At 39.3% G+C, this 24383-nt stretch overlaps 1 protein-coding gene across 1 annotated transcript in view; it reads right to left on the bottom strand.

The window, feature by feature from the left end:
- NR3C2 (nuclear receptor subfamily 3 group C member 2) overlaps positions 1–24383 on the bottom strand; it is a 214836-nt gene that overhangs the window by 89741 nt on the left and 100712 nt on the right. Inside the window, 1 exon segment of the mRNA XM_050895297.1 lies at positions 5897–6036. Coding sequence (XP_050751254.1) covers positions 5897–6036 — 140 coding nt within the window.

Here is a 24383-nt window from a genome sequence, read left to right as displayed (position 1 = left end):
TTTCTATAATGTATCAATTTCAGCTTCTACAGCATAGAAAATATTGCTTCTTTAAATGATCAATAAGGTCAACTTTCCTGTTCATCAGTAGTATTTTATAAAAATTTAAGTTATGCTAATTAAGCAAATTATTCAAGAGTTATGTATTCCAGCATTTAAATTCTCATACCTCGGTATTTTTTCCACCTCAATTCAAATGAAAAAATTTAGGAGGCACACACAGAGGCTTTAGTTTCTCTTTATTTTCTACTGGGGGGTGTAAAGCCTTGGGAAGTTCTTTCACTTACACTGCATGGGAAAACCATAGGAAGATTACCTGTTTCTGAAAAAACAGGTTACACATATCACTTTCCCTCTTGTGTGGCCTTCTGGAAGCAGAGACTACAGAGCATTTCCAAAAAAAAGAAAAAAAAAGACAGACAGACTATCCCTGGGATATTATGCATCTGGCCCATTGCTAAACGGTTGCACAGTGCCTTTGCTTGCCAAAGAACTGAATTTATCTACCACTGAATTTTCAGGCTGGCAATACCTTGCAATCCTTCGTGCAAAGATGAGCCTCTAGAAGGCTGTTGGATCCCTTTGGTTATGGCAAAAAGATTGGCCTCTGTGCCTGGCAAGGCAGACTGGGAGTTACCCCAGGTGACTGGTGGGTTGGACCCTCGATCTTGCAGCCCAGGTTGTTTTGTTTCTGTGTTTTCAGAGCAGCCTGGCACAAAGGGAGATGAAGAATGGCACTTCTCTTCTGTAACCCTATCTTTGAGGCAACCTCAGTTCCCACAGCTGTGCTGAGTCCCTGCAGATTGCTACACAAGAAATTTCATCCCTTCCACGACTGAAGAGAAGTCTTGGATAACCTGCTGTTCAAACCTGCAGCTGAGGTAGGATTTCTTTGTTACTAGGCTGCTTGCTGAGGTGCACAGCACATTCACTATATCCAGGAGGCCATTTAAATAAGACAGATTCAGATTAGACTTTGAAAAATTTTCTTCAGCCAAATTTCCCCCTACTTTAAATACACAAATTGCAAACATTCAGGTGAAAAAGAAATGCAACCCTAGAAACTTCTGTTGCTGTGACTGTGTTTCTACTTCAGAGGTGAAAAGAGATCTATGTTTCTGACTTAAAATAGCAGAACAAGCTTTAAGGCGAACCTCCTGGAGCAGAAATCAACAGCAAAATCTGAAATTTATTGAACATCACATCTTTGTATTTGAAAGAAGGACAAGCTTCCCTGTAACTAATACGATACAATTTTTTAATTCTCCCATTTTAAGTAGCCAAAAATCTCCCAGCAAATATGCAAAATAACTGAAGATGGTCATTTTTGCTGTAGTCTTTAGCACCATTTGGAGATGAAAAAATGCCTTCCTTTTTTTCTTACCTTCAAGCCAAAGAAAGAATGAAAGATTAACTTTAGCAACTTAAGAAGCGATATAAATTTTGATTTAGGACAGATTACCTCATACTTGTCTGGAACTTGAACAAATGAAGACTAAAAATGCAAAGCATACACAAGAACAGCTGTGATTTCTGACTTCAAGCCTGTTACTCTCCTTAGAGAAAGCTGGTTCAGTAGAAAAAGAGAAGACAAGAATGGCCAGGTGCTTTAGGTTCCCTCACAGTATAGTGTATTTTCTATATATGACTCTATTAATGATCGTAAATTAAAGTTTAAATAACTTTATGATTGGCCATATCCATAATTTAGAAAATCATACAATATAGTTATCCTAGGTAAAAATGTATTATAAATACAAATGTCTTAACTTTTGCAGTAACACCATTTATCAACAGTTTTATGGTTAAAGGATTTTAGTGTTTGCAAGGCAGATAAAATTTATATTAATGACACAATCACATTTCTTCATACCAGACTCCTGCTCACCAAGTCAGTCAGCAAAAAGTTCATGCTTACTTGATACCAAAATTTTGCACTTCAATAATTTACATCCCTGTAATGAATTCCATCTGAAATTACTTTTGAAATTTCACCAACAAACCCATTTTAATACTTTTTTGTTCTACAGCTCTCCTTCTCATAAATTCATTAGACATTTCCTCCAAGTCCCCAAAACAAGATTCATTGGGAATACCATTACCAGATTTATAATTGGAAATGCAAGCTTTAGTCTCTTTGTTGTTGTGTACTTTCTTGTTTTTAAATTTCAGTGCAGTTCTTTTCTGTTATAATCCCTCTGTTTTATAATATTTCAGAGGAGTGCAAAGGAATTGGCACTCAAAAGCCGTTCAAGGTGGGCTGACGACAGTAGCAATTCTAACCAAGACTGAAAGAACTGGGTGGTGTGCAGCAGTCCCTCTCTCCAAATCTCCCTTCTCCCTCTTTCCATGCTTTTTGACACAATTTGTCCACCGGCTTCATAGAATCATAGAATGTTTGGGTTGGAAGAGACCTTTAAAGGTCATCTAGTCCAACCCCCCTGCAATGAGCAGGGACATCTTCAACTGGATCACTTGTTCTTGTCCTTCCACCTGAACACCAGGTGCTCTCTCCCACGATTTCCATCGTATCTTTTGAAGGACTATCAGTATGTAATTTTTTAAATTAAACTAAATAAAACTTCCATTTAATCAGTAGAAACTAATGACCAAATGCCTCTTTCCCTTCAAGGAGAAGAGTTGCTCCATTCAAAGAGGGCACAAACTGAAACACAGAGGGGTCGGTCTGAACATCAGGAAGCACTTTTTTTACTGTGAGGATGACCAACCACTGGCGGAGGTTGGCCAGAGTGGTTGTGAAGTCTCCACCCTTTGAGATACTCAAAAGCCATCTGGACACGGTCCTGGGCAACCGGCTCTAAGTGGCCCTGCTTGAGCAGGGGGGGTTGGACCAGATGACCTCCAGAAGTTCCTTCCAACCTCAGCCATTCTGTGGTTCTGTGAAAATGGCACCAGCTGTAGCTACCATATTTAGTAACAATTGGAAGAGGAGGCCATTTTTGAAAGAATATAATTTCTCGTGCCACTTGCCACTGAAGAATGTTGAGTGGATCAAGTAAGAAATGTGTGTGTGTGCGTGCGCATGCATATGAAGTGTGTAAAATATAACTGGAAAAAATATTCATAAATGTTTAAAAAGTCTATACACATGATTTCAGGGAAATGGTGAATGAAACTTGAGGAATCTCTTCTATTCTTTTACTACAATCTTTTAGAGAGGGAACAATTCATTTTTACTCAAATAAATTAGCCACTGTATTTATAAATTCCCCAGAAAGTTGTTTCTATGTTCACAGAGGGAGTTTTACTGTTTTCTTTGTAATAAAGACAAGAATGCAAGCACTTAAGTAAAGAACACAGCTTTAGCTCAGAACTGAGACAGGTATGCCCAGGATCTACATTTAAGGTAGTTCTTCCACTTTGATATATTTTTTATTTATACCACGCACTGAACTACCATAGTTTTAAAAACATCCTCATGAACATATGATACAGAGTAATTACTACAAATATTTCATTTAAAATAGGAAACCTCAAGAGGGGGTGTTTTATTGGTCATGTACCTGACTGAAAAATTTATGACTCTACAAAAATTTTTTGTTGATACAAAACTACCTACACAAATTTTTATTCACACTGATAGTTTCAGGATGTTTGCAGCCAAAACGTGTAATATATTTTTGCTATGTCCTTTTGTGACTAATACTCTACAATGTACTTTTATGCACATATATACACACACACACACAAAAAAAAACTATATATATAATAAAACCAGAAAAGTGCAAGCCAAATTTTCAGTGTTTGCATAACAACAATGCTACTGGTAGCATCAAGAGCTCAGAGTCATGTGCATACCAAGCAGAAGTCTAGACAGTGTTCACATACCACTGGTAGGAACATGTATATTAATACAATAATTCTAAAAAACATATTTTAAGCTAATTTAAAACTCCTATCTTCAGTTTTTAGGGATGACAGCATTGTTTTGTCTTTCTTTTTTTGAATTTTTTTTCCTTAACTCATAAACTTTCAGTAATTACTGGTAACTTTTAAATACATTTTAAAAATGTATTTCTATGTCTGATTACAGAGTAATCCTTTCCTAGTAATTTTGGCTTCTGAGGCTTGGAAACGTAGTCTTGCTGCTTTGTTAACTCCTAAAGGAATCCTTGGTAATTTTTCATACATTCCTGTAAAGTTGGATAGGGATATCCATCAGAGTATGTCAGAAAGGACATGAAAAGAGAGGGACGTGGTAAATGCAGATATACAGTACCTTGAAATTGCAGTGATTCAAGACTGGGATGGAAGCTTTCCTGGAAGGCAGGAAAGGAGGAAGGAAGGTAACAAAAGGTGCTGTCACTTCACACAGTATGTGCAGGTGTATGCAAAACCTCAACACCACCGCCAAAACAAAAAAAATATCCTCATGATTCAGAGGCCAGCTTAGACATGGATGTCTGAAGACCCATCCATGATGTGGCGTGGAAGCACATGGAGGAAATCACTCAGTGAAAATAAGTAAGGTTTTCCAGTTCACGTGCTACATTAAGTGACTAAAAACTCAAGGAAGAAGTTAGGGAATGAAGGCATCAAGGTCAGCTATTGCACAACAGTAAGAGAAAATGCTTTCAGAAGGGGGAAACCTTTTCCATGTCCTTATAACTTTGGGAAGTTCATTTCAATTAGATTGACACTTTTGATGATAGATAAATAGATTGATAGAGAGATATTACATGAGGTCTTGACTTCAATGACGCACAAGCCCTCCAGGTCTATTTAGCAGAGAGCTAAATCCTTATTGCCATCAGCAGGAGATTTAATGATCACAGAAGAAATTAATCACATCACACACTACTTCACTCTTCTCATTGCACAAGCTGGACACCATATTAAAATCCTATTTTCTTCCCTCTAGGTTTTTCTTCATGAAAATAAATCAGTAAGTAGGTATTGCCTACTTCCATCAGTGGTTGTAAGAACATCTACTCATCAGCAAAGACTTCAAAAAAACCTATACAGTATTTATGTTCTTTGCATGCCATGAACTCTTATTCTTTATCAGGTATTAAAAACTTCACTTTTATCACTTGAAGGAGTTGCTTACGAAGTCTGTAAAGGTCAAACATTTTCTTTTATCCTAACAACCCAAGTCACGGAGAGGCAACACTTACCAGAGGTCCTGTAGGACTCAGAGATCCTAACTTCTTTCTATTGAGGTGCCCAGGAAACACTAGCTATACCATAATTACCATAAAATAGGGAGAAGTCAGCAAAACACTCCTGTGATGATAAAGCTATCAAAATACAGTCCTCATGAAAGTCCTAGTCCCTAATGAAGAAAACAATCTCTAAGAAAAGCACCACAATAAATTCCTGTTTCCTCACCAATCTACCACAGTACTGTAGAGCCACTTCTCTTTTGCCAAAAGATGAAGCAGATGCACTACTGAGTTGAAAGCCCTGGAGGTACCCACAGGGAGATAACTGACCTGAGTGAATTGTACTGTCTTATAAGGCTGGCAAAGCACAATGAGACAACGGTATTCATCCTCTAGTACAGAAGCAGAAGTATGTTTACATCAATTGTATCTGTGTTCATTAAAAATTACAAAAAATCCACTTGTAGGGGTGGAGAAGCAGCCTGATTCAGCAGTGGCATGAAGTAAAACAATGCATCCTTTAGAAGGTGTTTAGAGGGTGCAAAACACCCTGGCATATTCTACATAAATTACACCACACGTAATTGGAGTTCATTCAACATTTTTTTTTTTTTCAGATTAACAACACAGAATTTTATCAATGGCAGAAAACACATAGAAAAACACATATGTGCGTGTGTGTATATATATTTCTATTAAAAAAACCCCCACACTCACACGTATTTTGTCTTTTATTTTTTGTTGATGTTTTTTGTTTTGTGTTTTCTTACCTTCTACTGCTCTCTTGAAGAAAACTTTACAGCTGCCGCATGTAACCACCCCATAATGACATCCAGATGCCTCATCTCCGCACACCAAACACACTTTGGAAGGTCTTGAAGATCCCGTTGATACACTTCTCAATGAAGAGCTGGAGTAAAAAAAAAAAAAAACAAACAAAACAAAACAGCTATGAATATTTCAAATCACACTGGCCATAACGCAAAGTTCAATTAAGAATTTATAACAGGTATATTGCTCAAGGCACCTAACAATTAGGAAACCACAACTTTCTGGCAGTGCCTGGTTGAATACATGAATTGCTTTAATTACTAAGTGCAATATTTTTATTGTCTGTTTTAAAACACCCATAATATATCAATGTTAATGTGAGAAGTTACCACAAGGGCAGTGGAATTTATTGGTAGCAGATGATTAAAACTGAAAACAAACAACAAACAAACCAACCACTCTGGCAGCGACCTGACTGCTATAAATTTTCTGTTTGTTTGTTTGTTTCAAGCCTTTACAGCTAAGGAATACCTGTAATAAAACCCCTAAGACCATTTCATGAAGTAGCACAGCAAAGTGGTATGCACGCTCCTGTCTGCATTCCTGCTTACCACTACAGTGGTCCTTGAGCTTATATCTAATATTTCTGCAATTTCACAGCTTACTTCCAAAGTAGTTTTGAAGCCTTTTTACATTCTGCAAGTGCAGAAGACCCTTCCATATGACTGTAGGTGCCAGACAAGCAGCACCGGAGGTTCAGAAACCATCCCGAAGTTTTGCAGACTGATGCATCTTGCAAACCCAGCTTCAACCATCTACCGCCTTCTTAAAAAGACAGGGTATTTCTGTTGTTGGGTTTTTTTAAACCATGACTCTCTGAAGGTATCTTTAGGAAGTATTTTCCACTGGCAACTCTAAAAGAGCGCTCTTCAAAAAACAAGTCACATTTCATGATGCAGTGAGTCTCCTCCCTCCCTTCTTCCCCCGGGAACTGGAAATGCCACCTTAATGTAATCGGCACGCTCGGAGAAACGTGCCAGATACTGAAGGAGATGAAAGCCTTGGATCTCTCCCACGCCTCCGGAGAGCTGGGGAGAGTCTTTCCTTCCACACAGCCTCTCTTCTCCAGGTAAACGTGACCTCTTGCATTTCTCCACACGTTATCTCTCTGAATGCTGCCAAACAACTACAAAAACAACCCTAAAAGACTTTATACCGGTGGTGAAATAATCTGATAGTTCAAATTGCAGGTCATAGGCTATTTGTCGGTCAGTCACGGGGAAACGAAGTTCACAGGTAGTCTTATTCAAACATAAGATAACCAGCTTGCTTAAGAAATTTCAAGTATGCACCCTTTGCCTTTTTCCAATTTTCTATCTTCCTTTAAAGAGGTATACAGAGGCCAAGTGATTTATCCAGGGGCACACTGCAAATGTCACTCCAGATCAAGGACCACAACTCTCCTGGCCTGCAGCTTTACTGTAACATCAAATCTAAATGTCTTTTTAAATGACAGCGTTCAGATGCTAATCAAAATGTTTCAAATAGTATTCCTGCTCTTGTCTGCTCGCTAGTCTGTTAGATTTACTAGTTTTAGTCCTCGTGCTATTTATACTTTCATTACATAACATCACACTACTTGATAATTGCTAGGTGACGGCATTAGCTCATCTGTTAGAGGCACAAAGGAATGCCTCATCAAATCTACGTTAAAGTTCTGTGTGCTCAAGTCACAGTCTACCTATGCACACTGCATTAATCTACCCCTAAGGAAAGGTACCTTCCTCAGGACTTGCCAAGACTGTGCTGGTATTCAGCTCTGCATTTGGATTTGTTTAGACAACGAATGGGACTTTCTCCCTCTAGCACATTTCATACTGCATGAAAAACATTAAGCCTCTCATTAAACAAAATTCTTCAAAAGGTGTCTGCTTTCTAGAGAAAATGTCAATAACCTGGAAAACTAACTCCTCAAAAATTCTTTTTTTTTTGCTTTTTGATTGCAAACGGCAGTACTTTGTCTGAGAAGGGAAACATTTTGATTCTGACATACCACCAGAATGTCTCGGGGCATTTGTAATTTTGATGCTGCATGTTCCCATTTCTTCATAAGACTAGCAAAAATTTTCCCAGTCTTTCTACTCTGAAAAAGGTCAGTGTATTTTTTTTTTTTTTAATACCTAAAAAGGTAGTTCTGCTAGAGCGCTCTTCCTGTGGAGAAATGGAGGTTTCCAGGGTATCACAGCAGTGTGCATGTTTATTTATTTATATATATACACACACACTCTCTCTCCCTCTATATACATACTGTGTATATAAGTATGTATTACTCTTAGTTGAAAATAAATTGTCATGTAGTATTTGCAGAAGGTGGGACAGCCTTTTTTTAGATACAAGCTACCCTATAAAATTTCACCTACACAGAATTATTGGGTAAAAAAAGCCAGTAGAGACACATTGAGACACCAGCTGATCCATGACTACTATTAAATGCCTACCTAAGACATAATCTATAGCATATTTTATACAGTGCTTCTCTAAATGACGGGCTTGAATATAGCTGAAAGGTGAACGTACAGCTTGAATACAAAGCATGTATTCAACTACTCAGCCACAGCATCACAGGTGGAAAACTAACATTCTGGAATAAAATTCAATTAACTCCCATACATCCTTTTAATCAGTTTAAAAGTGGAATAGGTTAAAACACAAATGAGGTATTTTCATTCTTAATAAGAGTATCCAACATGGAGCAATTCTCAAATACTCTATTGCAAAGAAACATTGATATTAGCTGTTGGTACTTACATCTCCTCCAACTTGTGCCAGCTCTAGCTATGATTGTCTTCTAATGAACAATGTTTGGCTCGGTTTTAAAATCTCTTATGTTGTCTTTCACCCATGCTACACCAAAGTATTTGCCAATTCAAAATCCTGTTATATTACCTCATACAAAGGGAAAGTGGTGTTTGTACACACCTGCAAATAATAAAAGGCTGAGTCGAAAAAATATGCTCAAATCATATTGCTAAACCTCAGACTAAGTCATTCTCTCCATGGAAGCTTTTCCTTCTCAACAAGGCATGCACGGATGGTTACATCTTTTCCTCCTGAATCTCTCTTACGTTCAGGCTGTCATTCCTTTCTTAGCGACGTGACCACGGTGAACAAGATCTGCATCAATATCTGACTGGTGAGCAAACTACCTCTCCGCCTTCATTTCAAGGCCAGATATCCCGTGTTTATGACACAGAAACACACTTTATTTATTAATCACTTTTATTAAACCAATTATTTAACTGATCAGTATAACTCTATTTCCCATAACATGTATAGGGAGAAATGCTACGCTAAAAAAACCCACTTTGAAAGTGCTTTTCATGCATGGTCCAAGTTAAGTACTTCCCTTTTCATTAATTTTTCACAGAAACATCCCATAAATGTCTATCAAGTAACCCTAATGTAAACTAGTATGTGGGAAAAGTTATAGGCAGGTAACAATAAGTAAAAACTAAGTGTTAAATTCAGTTGATTATAATAGATATATACATTAATTTAATTTTAGGGTTTTTTTGGCTCATTTTGATTTTTTGCTCTAGATGAGAAGTTTAGTTACAATAATCCAGGTTATTTACATAATACATCATTCTCTCTTTTGAAAAATACAAGAGTTGGTCCAAATAAGAACAGATACCATAAAAAAAAAAAGATCAGGAACTTTACAATTGTTTCCCTGGACAACAATTAGCCTACTGCCAAATATCTATTTGAATGACAGGCTAAATCTAATGACATCTGAGGGCCACAGCAGGATTGAGTCTTAAACTTTAGACCAAGTGAAAACACTGTGTTTACACATTTGCCCAAATCCAAATCAGAGTCTAACAACTATTGCTCTGATATTTAAGAGGTTGTTTTTAAACTTTCACACCATGGACTATTGTTGACCTAGGAAATTTCTTGTGGGCAGCAACCTACCCTCAATATAAACTTCTAAATGAAAACGTAAAAAATATGAAATAGTGCCACAGAACTGGCTCCTCATCACTGCTTTCAGAAGCCAGTGGTTTCCACAGGTTGATTAGATGTTATTACTTTCATGCCTCTTTCATTATTCCCAACACAAAGGAAAAAAAAAAGCACACCACCCCACCCCCACCCCCCCTACACCCCCCCCGCAAGATTCAAATACAGGAGATCTAACAGGGCACGCATATTTTATCACAAAACTTTTACGGCCAAGGGCAGCATGGAGCAGTTTAACAATGCCAAATGTATCTTCTAAATGATTTGTAAAATGGTTGCTTAGATGGCTCCACTAACATTTGTCACGTTGTAGGGTATGTGATTAGGAATAAGCCTGATTTATTATCCTCAACAGTGCAAATGCTGGCAGTTAAATGCTGACCTTGACGAGCCATTGCCATCAAGCTCATTTGTGTCTCTGCAAGTTGGCTTTAGTAATAGGTATATGGAGAATTAATTAGAAATAACAGATTTTGTAAAGAAGAGTCAATAAACCCACAGATAATGCAGCATTTTAAAAGCTGATTATATAGGTTATTATGCTTTTCAAACCAGATGTCATACAGAAGCACAGTTTAAACAAACGATGCCTCTCTGATGATAAAATGAAGCACTCCAAAGAAGCATAAGCCACAATATGAATCCCAAATTCATTTGTTCCAAGCGCTTTTATTATTACGAGATCTAGATGAGTCCTTTTTAATTCCACGTCATTGACTTTTCTTTTTCATACAGAAATTTTCTGGTAGTAAAACAAACAGAAGGAACCTGGGTACACCACAATAAATAAAGTTACGCAAAAACAAAGGTAAAAATAAGTTGAGATCAGCATCATATTTTCACCAAAAGAAAAAAAAAAAAAAGCCTTTAAGAGGAAAAATAATCATGAGATTCAAGATGCAGAGACTGCCAGCATCTTCCTTCTACCCTCTCATCTCATTTCTGAAGGGGCGTAACCTCCAGTGAGAGTCATCTTCTACTGGGGACTGGCACATGGAAATGTGATAGTTAACTTTGCACACACATATACTGAAACCAACCTTCCTGTGGCCCAAAACAAGAACTGTGTATTTCAACGGTATTTCACAACCATGACGAGGATGGTCTGGCTGAGCATGGAGACCAGAGCTTGGCCCACCTTTCACACCCAAGGAAGCTCAGACGGTCAGGAGGCAGCAAAGAGTTGACCAGGAGCTGCCCAAGGGCCCCTGGCACCGCCGAGCCGGTCGTGCCGCTGCAGCAGCACAGCCACATACTTGGCCCTCACCAACCTCAACACAGCAGGCCAGCCGACGCCGCCCAAGGGAGACAAGAAACTCCCACACTGAATGACAATACAGCTCCTTGCAACCTGGCACTAAAATCAAGAGACTGATTACCAAGTTTATGCTACCCTGGAAATATACTCTTTTTCCCCTCCAAATAGTCCCCTGAATTCTTCCTGGTTACCACAGCTAATCTTACGTCCTTAAGTGCTTCCTTTGACTGGTCACTTCTCTAGCAGCTCTCCTAGTACCTTCCTTTAACTCGTTGTTCACTCAGCCATCACAGTAGATAGCATAACCATCTCCTCTTCACGTTACCTCCATTATTTTTGTGCGTGTTCACATAGAAACAATAATTTCACTGCCCAAGATAACTCTACTAGTTATTTATAAAAATGTTATACCGGTCAAAAGTTGTCCAATAGATTATTTGACCGCTACCAATGATGTTGGTTACGACCTCCACCAGTGGCACGTATCACCTCCCAGATTTTGCTCCACGCTGCTAGTTTTAATTGTCAATATTAAGGTTTGACCAGTATCAGTTTTGCCTTGTGTAGCCCCAATTTTTTAAAAAGTTTCACTGCAGGAATGCACCCTGGCTCTCTCCTATAACTACTTGCATAAAGCAGATTAGCAGACTGGAAAATGGTATTTCTTAAATGTCAGACTATATAAACCAATCTTCCTGTCAGCAGACCTAGAAAACATAGAGAAGTGAAAAGGTGCAGAGATGAAACGATCAGATTTTCAGAGGAGAAGGCAGTCACAAGGGACCTCGTGAATGCTGAGCTAAGGAAGGACCACTGAAACCAAACCACCCGAGCCTCAGCAGCAACACTCCTGCATGCAGGCGGAGCAACATTTACCCTCTGACATTTGGCAGAGCTGCATACAAATTGCTAAATATCCTAGTTGCAAATTCTGCTGGCTGAGTTTCTCAGGGCATTATCCTGCTCCTATGGAGATGAAGACAGACATACAGAAACGGTTATGTTTCCTTGGATAAAAAAAATAGGACTCATATGGCCACTACCAACCCTTATACCTACAGCCTTAAAAAAAAAAAAAAAAAAAAAAAAGAGGCTAAGATGGTTTTTTTGAAAGACTAAGCCTTAAAAAAACCCCCAAACAAACAAAACCTTTAAGACTCAGAAGTCTTGAACAAAGTCTAAATATTTTAGGAAAGCTAACTGTGTACTTTAGTGCATATTATGGATGATAGACACTAAACGTAACATCTGAAGCAGTGCACGCTTACTGTGATATCTGGAGTATTGTGTCAGTGCGTAAGTAATATAAGTGGTTAGGGAAAGAATTTTTTTCTTTAATGTCTTCTCACTACTAGAATAACAAAGGTAACATAAAAACATCCATTGAAAATACATTTTCAATGTGAAATATTCAGGAAATTCAATTAAGAAAAACAACCTAGAAAACAGTATCTTCTTGTGCTATAAATCAATTATTTTTGAAACGTCCCAAACTTCAGGATCCTGAAGCTCTTATTTGTATTACCATTTATTCACTTTTGTTTGTTTTGTTTCAGCTAATGATGAACTCCTCATGCAATCCACTATTACTCACTGTAATTTTAAAAAATGGACCAGTATCTCACCAAAATAAACTTATTTTGCTACCTACAACTTTGAAGGTGTATTTTTAAGAAATTTAAAAAAAAAAAAAAAGCCCAGATAAATTCAGTAGCTGTGATACTACATTTAATTTAGTGGTTAGTGTCTTTTTTTTTTTTTTTTTTTTTTAAGCACAGAGGTATTCTATTTCAAGATGGAAAACTTTCAATTGTTTGAACTTCAAATACTACAACCCTAATACAGATGTATAGATTGCAAAGTTAATCCAGTATTTAGACTTTTTTTTTTCCCTCTTAAGAAAGGCTTAGTCCGATGAAACACGTAGAAATCAGAGGGGAAATCGCATTCAGTTAAGAGAAAGCAAACTGAGAAATCAGATGGTTTCTTTCCTCAGCAACTCCAGCTTTCACATTAAGTTACTTTATTTAACAATGCCTAAGGGTCATATATCACACTTTCATACCTGGATCTTAATTATGGTAATAAGCAAACTCTGACATGCACTGCTAACAGAAAAGACTCCACTCTTTCTCCCAAGCCCCCCCAAATCTAAAATGATTCACTCGGGATTTTAAAAAAACATTTAAATTGCAGTGTTTATTCTGCAAATAGAAGCTGATGGGTTCTCTTGTGCTGTAGTCACCAGTGAACAGGTTCCTGTATTTAGTTTAACCTTAAGGCATATGCTGATTTTACAAAATGAAGCAAATGTCCTAAGCTCCTTCAGTTTCCATTTACCTTACTGGACGCTGACAGGACCCAGCATTTTCCTCAATCCAGCTGTAGGCCTTGACTTTTCCTTGACCTTCTCTACTGAAATCTTTTGGTACCAACTATAGTTGGCTATCCAAATTTTACCTCAAAATAATCTGTTGACTACAGAAAAATAAACATAAGCATAAAAGTGTGTTCTGGTGGACTGAAACTGAGGAGCCCTTATCTCCTAGGGAAATAAATCTACTTTTTACCCACTGATTTAGTGATCAGAGAAGTATAACATCCTCCTAATATTCTTCTGCAATGCACTTTTCTCCTCTAACTACTGCCACAATGTACCAAGATCCAACTGCCCCAGGGAAATAAAATTGACTTGTTCTGCAGGTTTTTTTAGTACATAAATATAGTTATCTATTGAAATGGAATGGTTAAACTAGATGGGAAGTTTCCTATCAGGAGCAAACCTCCAACTTTGGAAGCCAGAGAACAACAGCAAGCCTCACAGCGCATTTGCTCTAACTTTTCATATTTGGTCCACTTATAGAATTAGTGCAGTTTAAATGCATGCAATGTTGGTATTTGTGCTGCTAATTATAAATTGCTATGTATTGTATAGCAAGATAAGGCAGGAACAGTTTATCTGGAAAATAATCTAGTTAATTATTGAAAGTCTATTGGGGGGGGGGGAGCAGGGAGTTCGTTTAACTCTTTCTTTTCCTGCACATGCTCACCTGCCACGACTAAAAGAAAAGAGACACAGCTTTGAAAACCCCCATCTCATCTTCCACCACTGAAAAATATGTAAACTAATTATGCATCCTGATCACTCTCCTATGAGAGCACAGTAGTGTGTACTCCGTGAGGCTCTGCTGCCTTCTTGGTCAGCAATATTTTAAAACTGCATAAAATGCAGTGATTCAAGTGAGATTCACCTGCTGATGGGGGCACCCGTGGGAAATTATTACCATGAGGAACTGCAGGCAAGACAAGACTGCATGACTATTTTGCTCTGCTATTGAGGACTTCTAAGACAAAAAAATATTGAACAAGCAAGGAAGAAAAAAAATATACATAGAAGCCAAATGCAGGGAGATGCTACCAGTAATAAGAACATCTCTGTAAAAAGCCTCCTCTTTTCAAAATAAAACTCTCTACTTTTTTCAAGTTCTTCCCTCAGAGTCTAAACAAGCAAATCCTAAAAATACCTGCCCTTGCTTGAAAGCTTTATTTTATGAAACCCTTATTACAGCAACCTGAAGTAACACTGATGACCAGAGTCTTGACCACTTTCAACCTTAAGAAATGTCATTCTGTTGCAGAGACAGAAGTCTACCTGGTATGTCCAGCAAGGACTTGGCCCCTGTGCTGGTTTTGGCTGGGATAGAGTTAGTTTTCTTCATAGTAGCTAGTATGGGGCTATGTTGTGGATTTGTGCTGAAAACAGTGTTGATAATTCAGGGATGTTTTTGTTATTGCTGAGCAGTGCTTACACAGAGCCAAGGCCTTTTCTGCCTCTCATCCCACCCCACCAGCGAGCAGGCTGGGGGTGCACAAGAAGTTGGGAGGGGACACAGCTGGGACAGCTGACCCCAACTGACCAAAGGGATATTCCATACCATAGGACATCATGCTCAGCATATAAAGCTGGGGGAAGAAGAACGGGGGGACACACACACACACATGCTGAGTGATGGCGTTTGTCTTCCCAAGTAACTGTTATGTGTGATGGAGCCCTGCTTTCCTGGAGGAGATGGCTGAACACCTGCCTGCCGATGGGAAGCGGTGAATGAATTCCTTGTTTTGCTTGCGTGCGCAGCTTTTCCTTTACCTATTAAACTGTCTTTATCTCAACCCACGAGTTTTCTCGCTTTTACTCTTCCGATTCTCTCCCCCATCCCACCGTGGAGGAGTGAGCGAGCAGCTGTGTGGTGCTTAGTTGCTGGCTGGGGTTAAACCAGAACAGCCCCGTAAGTCCTAAAAGAATACCTATATCAAAAATACTAGTTTATAACAGAAACAGCTTGGTCCAGTTGTACGTACTTTCCCATTACAAACTGTTTGCTTTATCTTCTGAGTGCATGATATGCTTACAGAGAAAGCCACCACACCATTAATGCCCTAACCACACAATATAAAAAGTTTACAAGAGCTCCATAATCAAATAAAAAAAATAAATAAAATATTTCATAATAGCAAAAAGTAAACTGAACTGCTATCCCCAGTCTACTGGGGATTAAAATACCACAATAGAAAAACCTCCAGAGTAACCATGAAACCATAGGGAAAAAATGCACCAAAGCACAAAAAAAGGTTACCATGGGAACAAAGGCTATTTTCCAACTTGTCAAATAAAAGCCCCAGTATGGCAGACCTTTACTCATAAGAGCAATCTCACAGGATTCGAAAGGCAACATCTATAATTATTGCTTGAGCTGAAAGAATCTAATAGGGGGACAGAGGGGGGGTTTGCCCTTTCAACTCCCTTGGGGGGGGGGCACAAGACAAAATTAGTATGAATGTTGAAAGTGTATTAGCATTATGGTACCAGTGTATGCTATACTGTAATTCCACATAGGAACACAGAAAACAGAAGTAGGAAGGTCTGCACACTAATCTAAACTTCATAAACAAGGCGTAGAGAAAAATGAAAGGCAACAGACAGCTCAGAATATTATTTAGTATGAGTTACCAATGCAGAACTGAGTAATAAGACTCAAGCCCATAAGCATATCAGAGGAATTCCTGACATGAACAGACCTAAATATCTTGCAACGTGCAGCGAGTTCTGCGTGCATTTGTAAAAGGAAGGTTGGAAAAAGAAATAATCCGCCAAAGATGATCTTACTAATCAAAAGGTAATAATCCTTAATAAGGTTAGGCACAGTGCTTTACATTTTACTGGAAGTTTCCAGCTTGGCACTTGTTTCAGATGATACAGTAAAAGCCGAATTCCAACTTTACCACCATCTCTGATTAACAGATACCTTAAAAGGCAAATAGTCACATTATTTTGAAATATCTTCTATGACTTCTAAAAACACTATTTGAAATAATTAAGGCTTCATTTTAACTAACATTTTTCCACTTTAAGAAATTCAAGCTGTTCATGGTGTTTAATGCCTACAATTATTACTTGATACAAGAAACAAGACGACTCTGGCAGCTCTAGGCTGGGGAACTACACAGATGTTGGGGTAGTTTGTAAATTTGTCTTTTCCACCTTCCCACGGCCCCAATAAAACATATTCCTGAAACTAGAAGGTGGAAAAGCCAGGGTGATTTCCAATTCTATCTCCTTTACTGTTCCCCTCTTGTCACCTTCACAGGCTTTTGCTACCTTTTGACAGTAATAAAAAAGACAGTCGTGATGTCTGAGGAACATGCAATAGTTATGGTGAGCAGAATATGCCTGCATTGAGTAGGCAACACAAGGCAAATAGATGCAGGATTCACACCTGTCAGCTTCTGGGAGAAGGAGAAAAAGCAAAGAAGGAAAAACAGGATAGGAACAGGTATTCAGGCAGACCTTCATGTGGCCTGTTTCTATGAGTGGTGAAGCTGGCCCTCGTGCAACAATGCCTAATTTTTCTGACTGTGGCTTCTTCACTTGGCCTGTTACATCTCCAGTGGCCTTTGTCTGTGCCTATCTGCAAGTATCATCTGGCCTAGGACTCACTTCCCAGTCTCTCTGACTCTCAGGATGCTTACTAACAGTTTGCAATTGGATTTCCTCCAATACCTTAGCAAGTTCTCTAGCCATCATTTCTTCAAATGATGTATCTAATATAAAGGTGCCACTCTAAGGCTGGGGATGACAAGTTGATGCTTTGGAAACACAAAACGAAACCCAAACTCATCACATCTAGCTTTAAGTTCTAGGTGTGCAATCCCACGTATAACCTAGTTTTCAAATACAACCCATACATTATGTTTCTTCACCACTACACTGTGAAGTTCCTCTGTTAAACTGTTCCCTATAGGCCAGCTTTCCATACAGGATTCTCTGATGTTTTCACAGAGTATTCACCAACCAGGGCAAAATAAGAAAAACACTCCCATTTTCTCTTCAGTGCTAACAGGTAGCTATGCAACCCTCCTCCTGCTTTACCTTCAGGAAGGAAACATCTACCCTGCACAGCTCTAGCAAGTATGTGGGAAACTCCTTGGTCTAAAATGACTAGCTGCTGGTAAAGGGCTCTGTGGTACCTTGTCAGAAAATACACTGAAAGAAAATCAAAGTTTTAAAAGTATTCTGATGCCAGTCCAACCTGTGAATTTTGTCACAGGTGAAACAGCCTTCTCAAGCTTCGTATCTGCTTGTAAAAATTGTGCTTAGCAGGGGACATGGCAAGTAGCAGCTCCAGTTCAGACAGGGACATCACTTCCCACTTGTTCCACCTCTGCTACTCAAAGCGAAAATCTGCAGAAATCCTTACTTTTATATTTACAACAAGGTAAAGTACAGTCATTACTGTTGGTGGTGATATTGTTGATTACCACATTTATTTGTACACTTCAGCTCCCTCTGTTTTCCCTTGCCTGTAGTTTATGTGGAGGGTCAGGTAGTATGGGTCAAGAGACAGATACATTAATGAGTATTCAACAGCACTACTTCTCATCCTACTATTGTAGAAGGAATGCAGACATTCTTTCCATCCTTCTTCCCAACTTAGAAAGCCAGATAAGTTGAAAGACTGAGGGGGGCGGGGAGAAAGATGTAAGCCACTCATCTTTGTAGAGCCTTCCTCTCCATTTTCTCTCTTGCAAAAGAGCTTGTTTTGAAATGGACACATAGAAAAAGATATTTTGAACTAGTCATCACCATCACCAGTTAGAAAGACACTGCATACTTGCATCTGCAAGAGCAATTAGGAAGACAGTATTGCTAGAGCACCTGATCTCATACTCCAGCATACACATAACCTGCATGTGTGCAAATGCACCAACTGCACTCATGCTGTACAGCCTTAGAGTGATTTGCAATTTTTAATTTTACGTACCCCTTGGATCTGGATAGAATTATACCTATTTTAGACACTGGGAGATCATGACAGAGGAACGTTTTGGTCATAAAACAAAACAGCATCAGATCCGAAACACAGTTGTTCAGAGCTCACCACAAAAGTGAAGACTTTTGAGCAGAAGTACTACTGAACCTTGGAAGATACAGGTTTTAGAAACTAGATGCACAGTTAACATTCAAGAATCCCTTTTAAAATCAACAATAATTACATAATAGGAAATCTCTGCTCCCATTAACTAAATAAAAATTCTATTGATAGCCTGTAGAAGAAGGCAAAATCAATTGCATGTGTACTTTTAAAATATTCCAAACCCCAAGTCCTTTCAACTCCTCTTTCCCTATTTTCACAGCAAGTGTAACCACTGACATTAACACAGTTATACTGTATTAAATAGCTATAGATTTTAACTTTTAAATCAATTAAAATACCCCTCCGTTATGTGTCAGAGTGACAAGTAATAGCCTGCCGGGTGCCACAGAAAATTTTGGTCAAATAGCAGATGAGGGCTGCAATCACTGACTGATACCTAGAGCAAAGGCTTTTGGTAATTCTCCCACAAGCAATCACAATTGCTGACAAAGTTCAAATTTGTCTTGACAGGATTGTCAAGGCAAACTAGAAATGTTCACAATTGCAAGTCAAAGAATTCATTTTTATTCAGCTGAAATTCACTCTACTGCTCACATACTAATGATACACAGTACTGTACCTATCACTCTCTCTGGCTGAATAGCTGAAACCCATATAGAAAAGACTAAAAGAAAATGGGAGTATTAAGCAAAACACAGACCAAGGAAGTTATGTTCTGCAACTAACACAGCCCCACTTCCTCTCCTCAATCCTCTGCTGCATACTGTCAAAACTCTCTTCCAATATATAGCAGGCCTTGACTTTGGAAGGCAGCTTGCACTTAACTTCAGTGGGAATAAGAGCTGGTACAATAATTAAAAATACCACCATCTCTCCCATTTCAGGAAAAGGATGTTTAACTGTTTATGCACAAAAGCACGTTACTGTAGAAGCAAACTGACAGTTGAGTATGCATAATTATGTGCTTATGCATAAATTTACACAATTTACATAGTAATCAAGGTGTATAGTAGAGCAAGCAAACATTATTAGTTGCTAAGCCATCACCCCCCAGATCTCATTTATGCAGCCTGTCTGTGGCACAGACTTTCAATTGTCTGTCGCAAGGACTGTGATATTTACATTCATTGTTAAGCCACAATATCACTCTGACACAACAGGTCCCACACAGAGTGCAATTAAAACCAAACAGAAAGAACCTGACGACACACATTCTTTGCTCCATTAAGTAATTTCATAGAATCATAGAATGGTTTGGGTTGGAGGGACCTTAAAGATCATGTAGCTCCAACCTCCCTGCCATGGGCAGGGGCACCTTCCACTAGACCAGGTTGCTCAAAACCCCATCCAACCTGGCCTTGAATTTCTGCCTATTCTAAAACAATCTGCTTCCCCCCCTCTCCCCCCTTGTAGCTGCCAAAATTATTTCTGCTATAAACAGGTGTGGAATATGCAGAATAAGCACTCGGGGAAGAAAGAAAACTCAACAAAGAGTAAGTTTTGAGGACGCACGGTTTCGAACGCTGCAGCAATCACAGTGTAACTTTATTACAAGGCCAGAGGATCCAAGAAGCCCCTGCCGTCCCCACTTGCACCCCTTCAGACGACTTCACTCCATGCAGCTCCTGGCACAGGAGCCCACCGCAGTTACAAAGCGTTAAAAGACCTACAACAACTTCTTACTTCCAGATCTGCTTTCCGTATTCCCAATTAACGTATACAAAATAAAGCAAGTGCTGAGCTCCAAAGTATACGAAAATCGTTTTACTATTTTTTTAAAATTATTAAGTTGTTATTCAGGAGCAGGAATAATGAAACTTTGTTTCCTAAGGCCTCCTCTTTCCCGCTTGCAACGTTTAGTAGGAGAAAAATGCAAACTATCACCTTTCCTCTAGCAGGGGCACTAATTGGGTGCATCTCTTCTATCCAGTCACTTATTTTAATGGAACTGGTAAGAGATAACAGCTAAAATTGAAAGTGGTAATAGCTACCCACTGTCAAATTTAGTTGAAGTTGGCTGAGATTCAAAACTTATTAGGTGGGAACACATAGACAGCTCAGTTACATAAAACTTAATTTCCTTAGGCTCTGTCTAGGGTTCTACTGGACTTGCTACCATAACCAATAACTTGATAGGAAGAAGTGCTCAAAAAGCTATCATCGCTTTAAAGCTTTGGACCCTCACACATACTCGCATATTTAAAAAGTGTCATCTGCTTAATTAAAGCACACAACCCCTTCAGAAGAGCCTGCCCCCCATCCCACCAAGCGTGTCCAAACACACCCTGTGAGCCAACACAAACGCTTCTGACCCTCCTTCTTGTTCCTCCAGGTTGCCACCTCTCTCCCTTTCGTGGTCCACAGCACCTGCCTCACTGGCACGGCAGCACCCAGGGAGCAAGGGGCTGGGAGAGCAGCCTGCCAACGTCGAGGGGAGCCCGCTGCCGCTGGCACAGCTTCGCCACCTTCTCCCTCGTACCCTCCAGGCCTCTTCAGGAAACGGGGTGGGGAGTCCTACTTTGTGACAGGAGTGAATATTTGATTTAGTTCATTCAAAACTAATTTATCATCAGTGAAACCAGCAATTACGAATCTTGCTAGCAGCCCTTGCCCCACCTCATCTGAATTAAGCTCACAGGTAGCTGTGCTGCTGTACCGCAGCCCACGACTCCTCTCTTCACCCCCACCATGAACGCTGCCCACAGGGGCCAACCCCTCTCCTCAGTTCAAAGCTAGCAAAAGTCTTAGGCCCAAACGGATCGGATACTGCTTTGTTTCATACTTTTTTCTGTAATTCAAAATGACTGAAGCGAAGTATCCACTTCCTCTAAAAACAGCACACACAAGATGGCGGGCCTGTCATGTTGCACGTTAGACATGGCACTACCAATGATACCTGTGTATCTCTGAAGTTCTTCTGCATGCTTCTGGAAGAAGTGTTTCCATTACGACGATGAATTAAATCCTACTATATTCTGTGCAGGAAGAATTTGCTTTTACTGACTTAAGTTGGCAAGAAATTAACCGCAGTTTTGCAGTGCATTAACAGCTACAGATACTCATTTGAGACACGTATTTTTGTTCTGCTTGTTTTCCCTGAGTAATGTGTTCTAGTTTTGCATATACCTATAGAAGTCTAGTTATAGAATCTGCAAAAGCTTGACCACAGTGGAGAGTGTTGTCCTCTTTTCTGTGGTTTTGGACTCCAAATGTGGACTTTTCTTGAACACATCTTTCCAATATTTCCTGGACTTGCCTCGGAGCCATTCTGATTTTAATGAGTCCATAGAAAGTGGCTTCAGGCAGCACACCATCCATCCTTCTCTTTGAAAATCTACACCTGTGCTCCTGTATCTACAAAAACAGTGTTTCTAAGTTGAGTATTTGAAAACACTTCTAAGAACTTGACACCTAAAACCTTTTCCAGGCCTTTTACACCAGTAAGGACTCAAAGACCGTCCAAGAGGAACTGGTTAATGCTTGGAAGAAACAAGGCTGTTATCCAAATTTCACAGTCATACAGAGGAATGTTAATAAAAGTAAATGCATACCAAGCACTTGTTTGAAGTTCAGCGCTTCTTTCATTCCAGAAACACTGCTTTAATCTCGCAAATGCTGCTCTGCCTTTTGTTATCCTCTTTTGTGACTGTGTTGTCAAGCACAGCACTCAGGCAACTTGCTGCAGAAGTAGCAGAAATTGCCTACAAATGTCAAGCCTGCGCTGCTAACGTGCACGTCTTCTAGTGGAGCAAGGCTGAAGCAGGACCTCAGTTTTCCTCACAAAAGTGCTCAGGCCAAGCTGTTTGGCAGAATAATCTGGAGAGTCAGTCCCTCCTGGCTCTCAAGCATTCGGGAACCAACTGCAGTTGCTGGCAGAGAGCGGGCTGCAGGTTATCAGCTGCATGACCTTGGATTTGATGCAATATCGCTGAAAGTTGAAAATTCCCCTAATCCCCTAACATGGCATGCAGTTTCCCCTATTGCAGTCTCCAAACATGTCAAGAAGCAGCTCTGCCTACAAGATACCAAGGCAGACCAGGGCGAGGACGAAGCCTTGCTTTGTGCCCTTCTGACAGCAAAAACCTGCAATGTTCTGCCTTGATTGAAAACACTTGCCAGAGTTGCCAATTCAAGAGCTTGCCCAAACAGCTGAATTTTGCTGAAGCCTGAAGAAACCCTTGAGATTAATGGTATTACAGGCTTTGGTTTACTTGACAAAGACGATATACAGGCCTTTATTCTCAGCTTTTCTGAGATTTTCTTGGCTGCAAAATTGCATTAACTGTTCCTCAACCAAACCAAACCTCCGAGTCTGCTGACCATTATTCCAGCAAAGGTAGAAGTTTCTTTTTCCTGCAAGTAGAAGAATGATTACACCAGTTTCCAAAGCATGAGCTCTATTCTTTTTGTAGAGTTGAATCTCTGCATCTTTGAACTTCTGAGGAATCATCTTCTTGTCCTTGATGGCTGTAAACGGTTGTGCCTTTGTCAGGCCAGGTGGTGCCCTCCGACCAACTTCTCCAGCAGAAGTACCACGAGTGCCTGCTGCCCTTCTCTGCAGTATTTACAGGATAGATACAATAGTTTGTGCTATTTTGCTGCCAGCTGCTCTTGGGTGGGTAGGCTAGAGAACTTCATTTAATGCTTCATCAGAGATGCCAGATGGACGTTTTAATAAACTGGTGATTAACTGGCGATGACACTGATTTGGGATTTCCTTGTAGCTGGCTCTCAGTGTTTGACCATCTTGACTACGGACCGATGCAGCACCACTGAATTTACAGCCACAGACTAGTTTTAAGCAGTCACAGAAGCTCACATAAGTTCTCGTGCCTTTTCTGCCATTATAGTTACAGTTTAAACCAATGGCAACTCCCCAGGTTTTTGCAGGAACCGCTCGTGCAGCCACAACAAATTCATGGTGGCCACAGTCAAAGCATAGCTGATAAGCTTTTACCAGGCAGCCACAAACGCAGGCCCCTAGGGGCTGCCTGCGGTCACTGTGATAGCTCCTAAAAAACACTGGTCCCAACTGCCAGCAGAAGGTATAACAACTAAGTAAAAATGCAGGAAAAGAACAGAATAGAAATGGCTTTCATAAATACTGTAGATACTGGTTAAAGCCCCCCAAAATAAATAATGCAACTGGCTGTGCTCCTTAAGACATTCACTAGCTATCTTAAAGTTACTATGGTTGCATGAAAAGAGGAAAAAAAACAACTATGATACGAAGAGAGTCTAAGAAGTCTATGAATGAATATTGATAAATTGCTGATCATGATGTGCCATAATTATTCTTAGAGGATGAGGTCACAATCCTAAATTATGAAAACTGCTGAAATAATATTTTTAAAGTTTCATCTTTCCCTTATGCATAAAAATCTCTGCTAAGACTGCAAAATCTTGACCTCAAATTTAAGGACATTATGCTACTTCAATAAATTATATAGAAGGCTTGACTTGTGATCAAGAAAATATTAAGGCTTGGTTATTATATTTTACATTATTTCTTTACTCATTAAACCTGAAGAGCTTTCATTAAAAATACAGTAATTCAATTCACTGCCATATTATTAACAAAACATGATATACATATTGAATTCCAATGCTGTGAAAGAGACGACAGGGATAAACTATACACTGAATAGCTGAAATCCAGACGATGTAAAAGAAACACACAATCTTTTATATAAAGCAAGGGCTTCAACATTTTAACTTAAGTCCAAATTTATTTTAATGGGTATCATGTCCTAAAAAAACATTTACGGA

This window comes from Gymnogyps californianus, chromosome 4 (assembly GCF_018139145.2).
Source record: "Gymnogyps californianus isolate 813 chromosome 4, ASM1813914v2, whole genome shotgun sequence".
Taxonomy (NCBI): domain Eukaryota; kingdom Metazoa; phylum Chordata; class Aves; order Accipitriformes; family Cathartidae; genus Gymnogyps; species Gymnogyps californianus.
The sequence above is the reverse complement of the archived record's forward strand: the minus strand, read 5'-3'. Positions and strand labels throughout refer to the sequence as shown.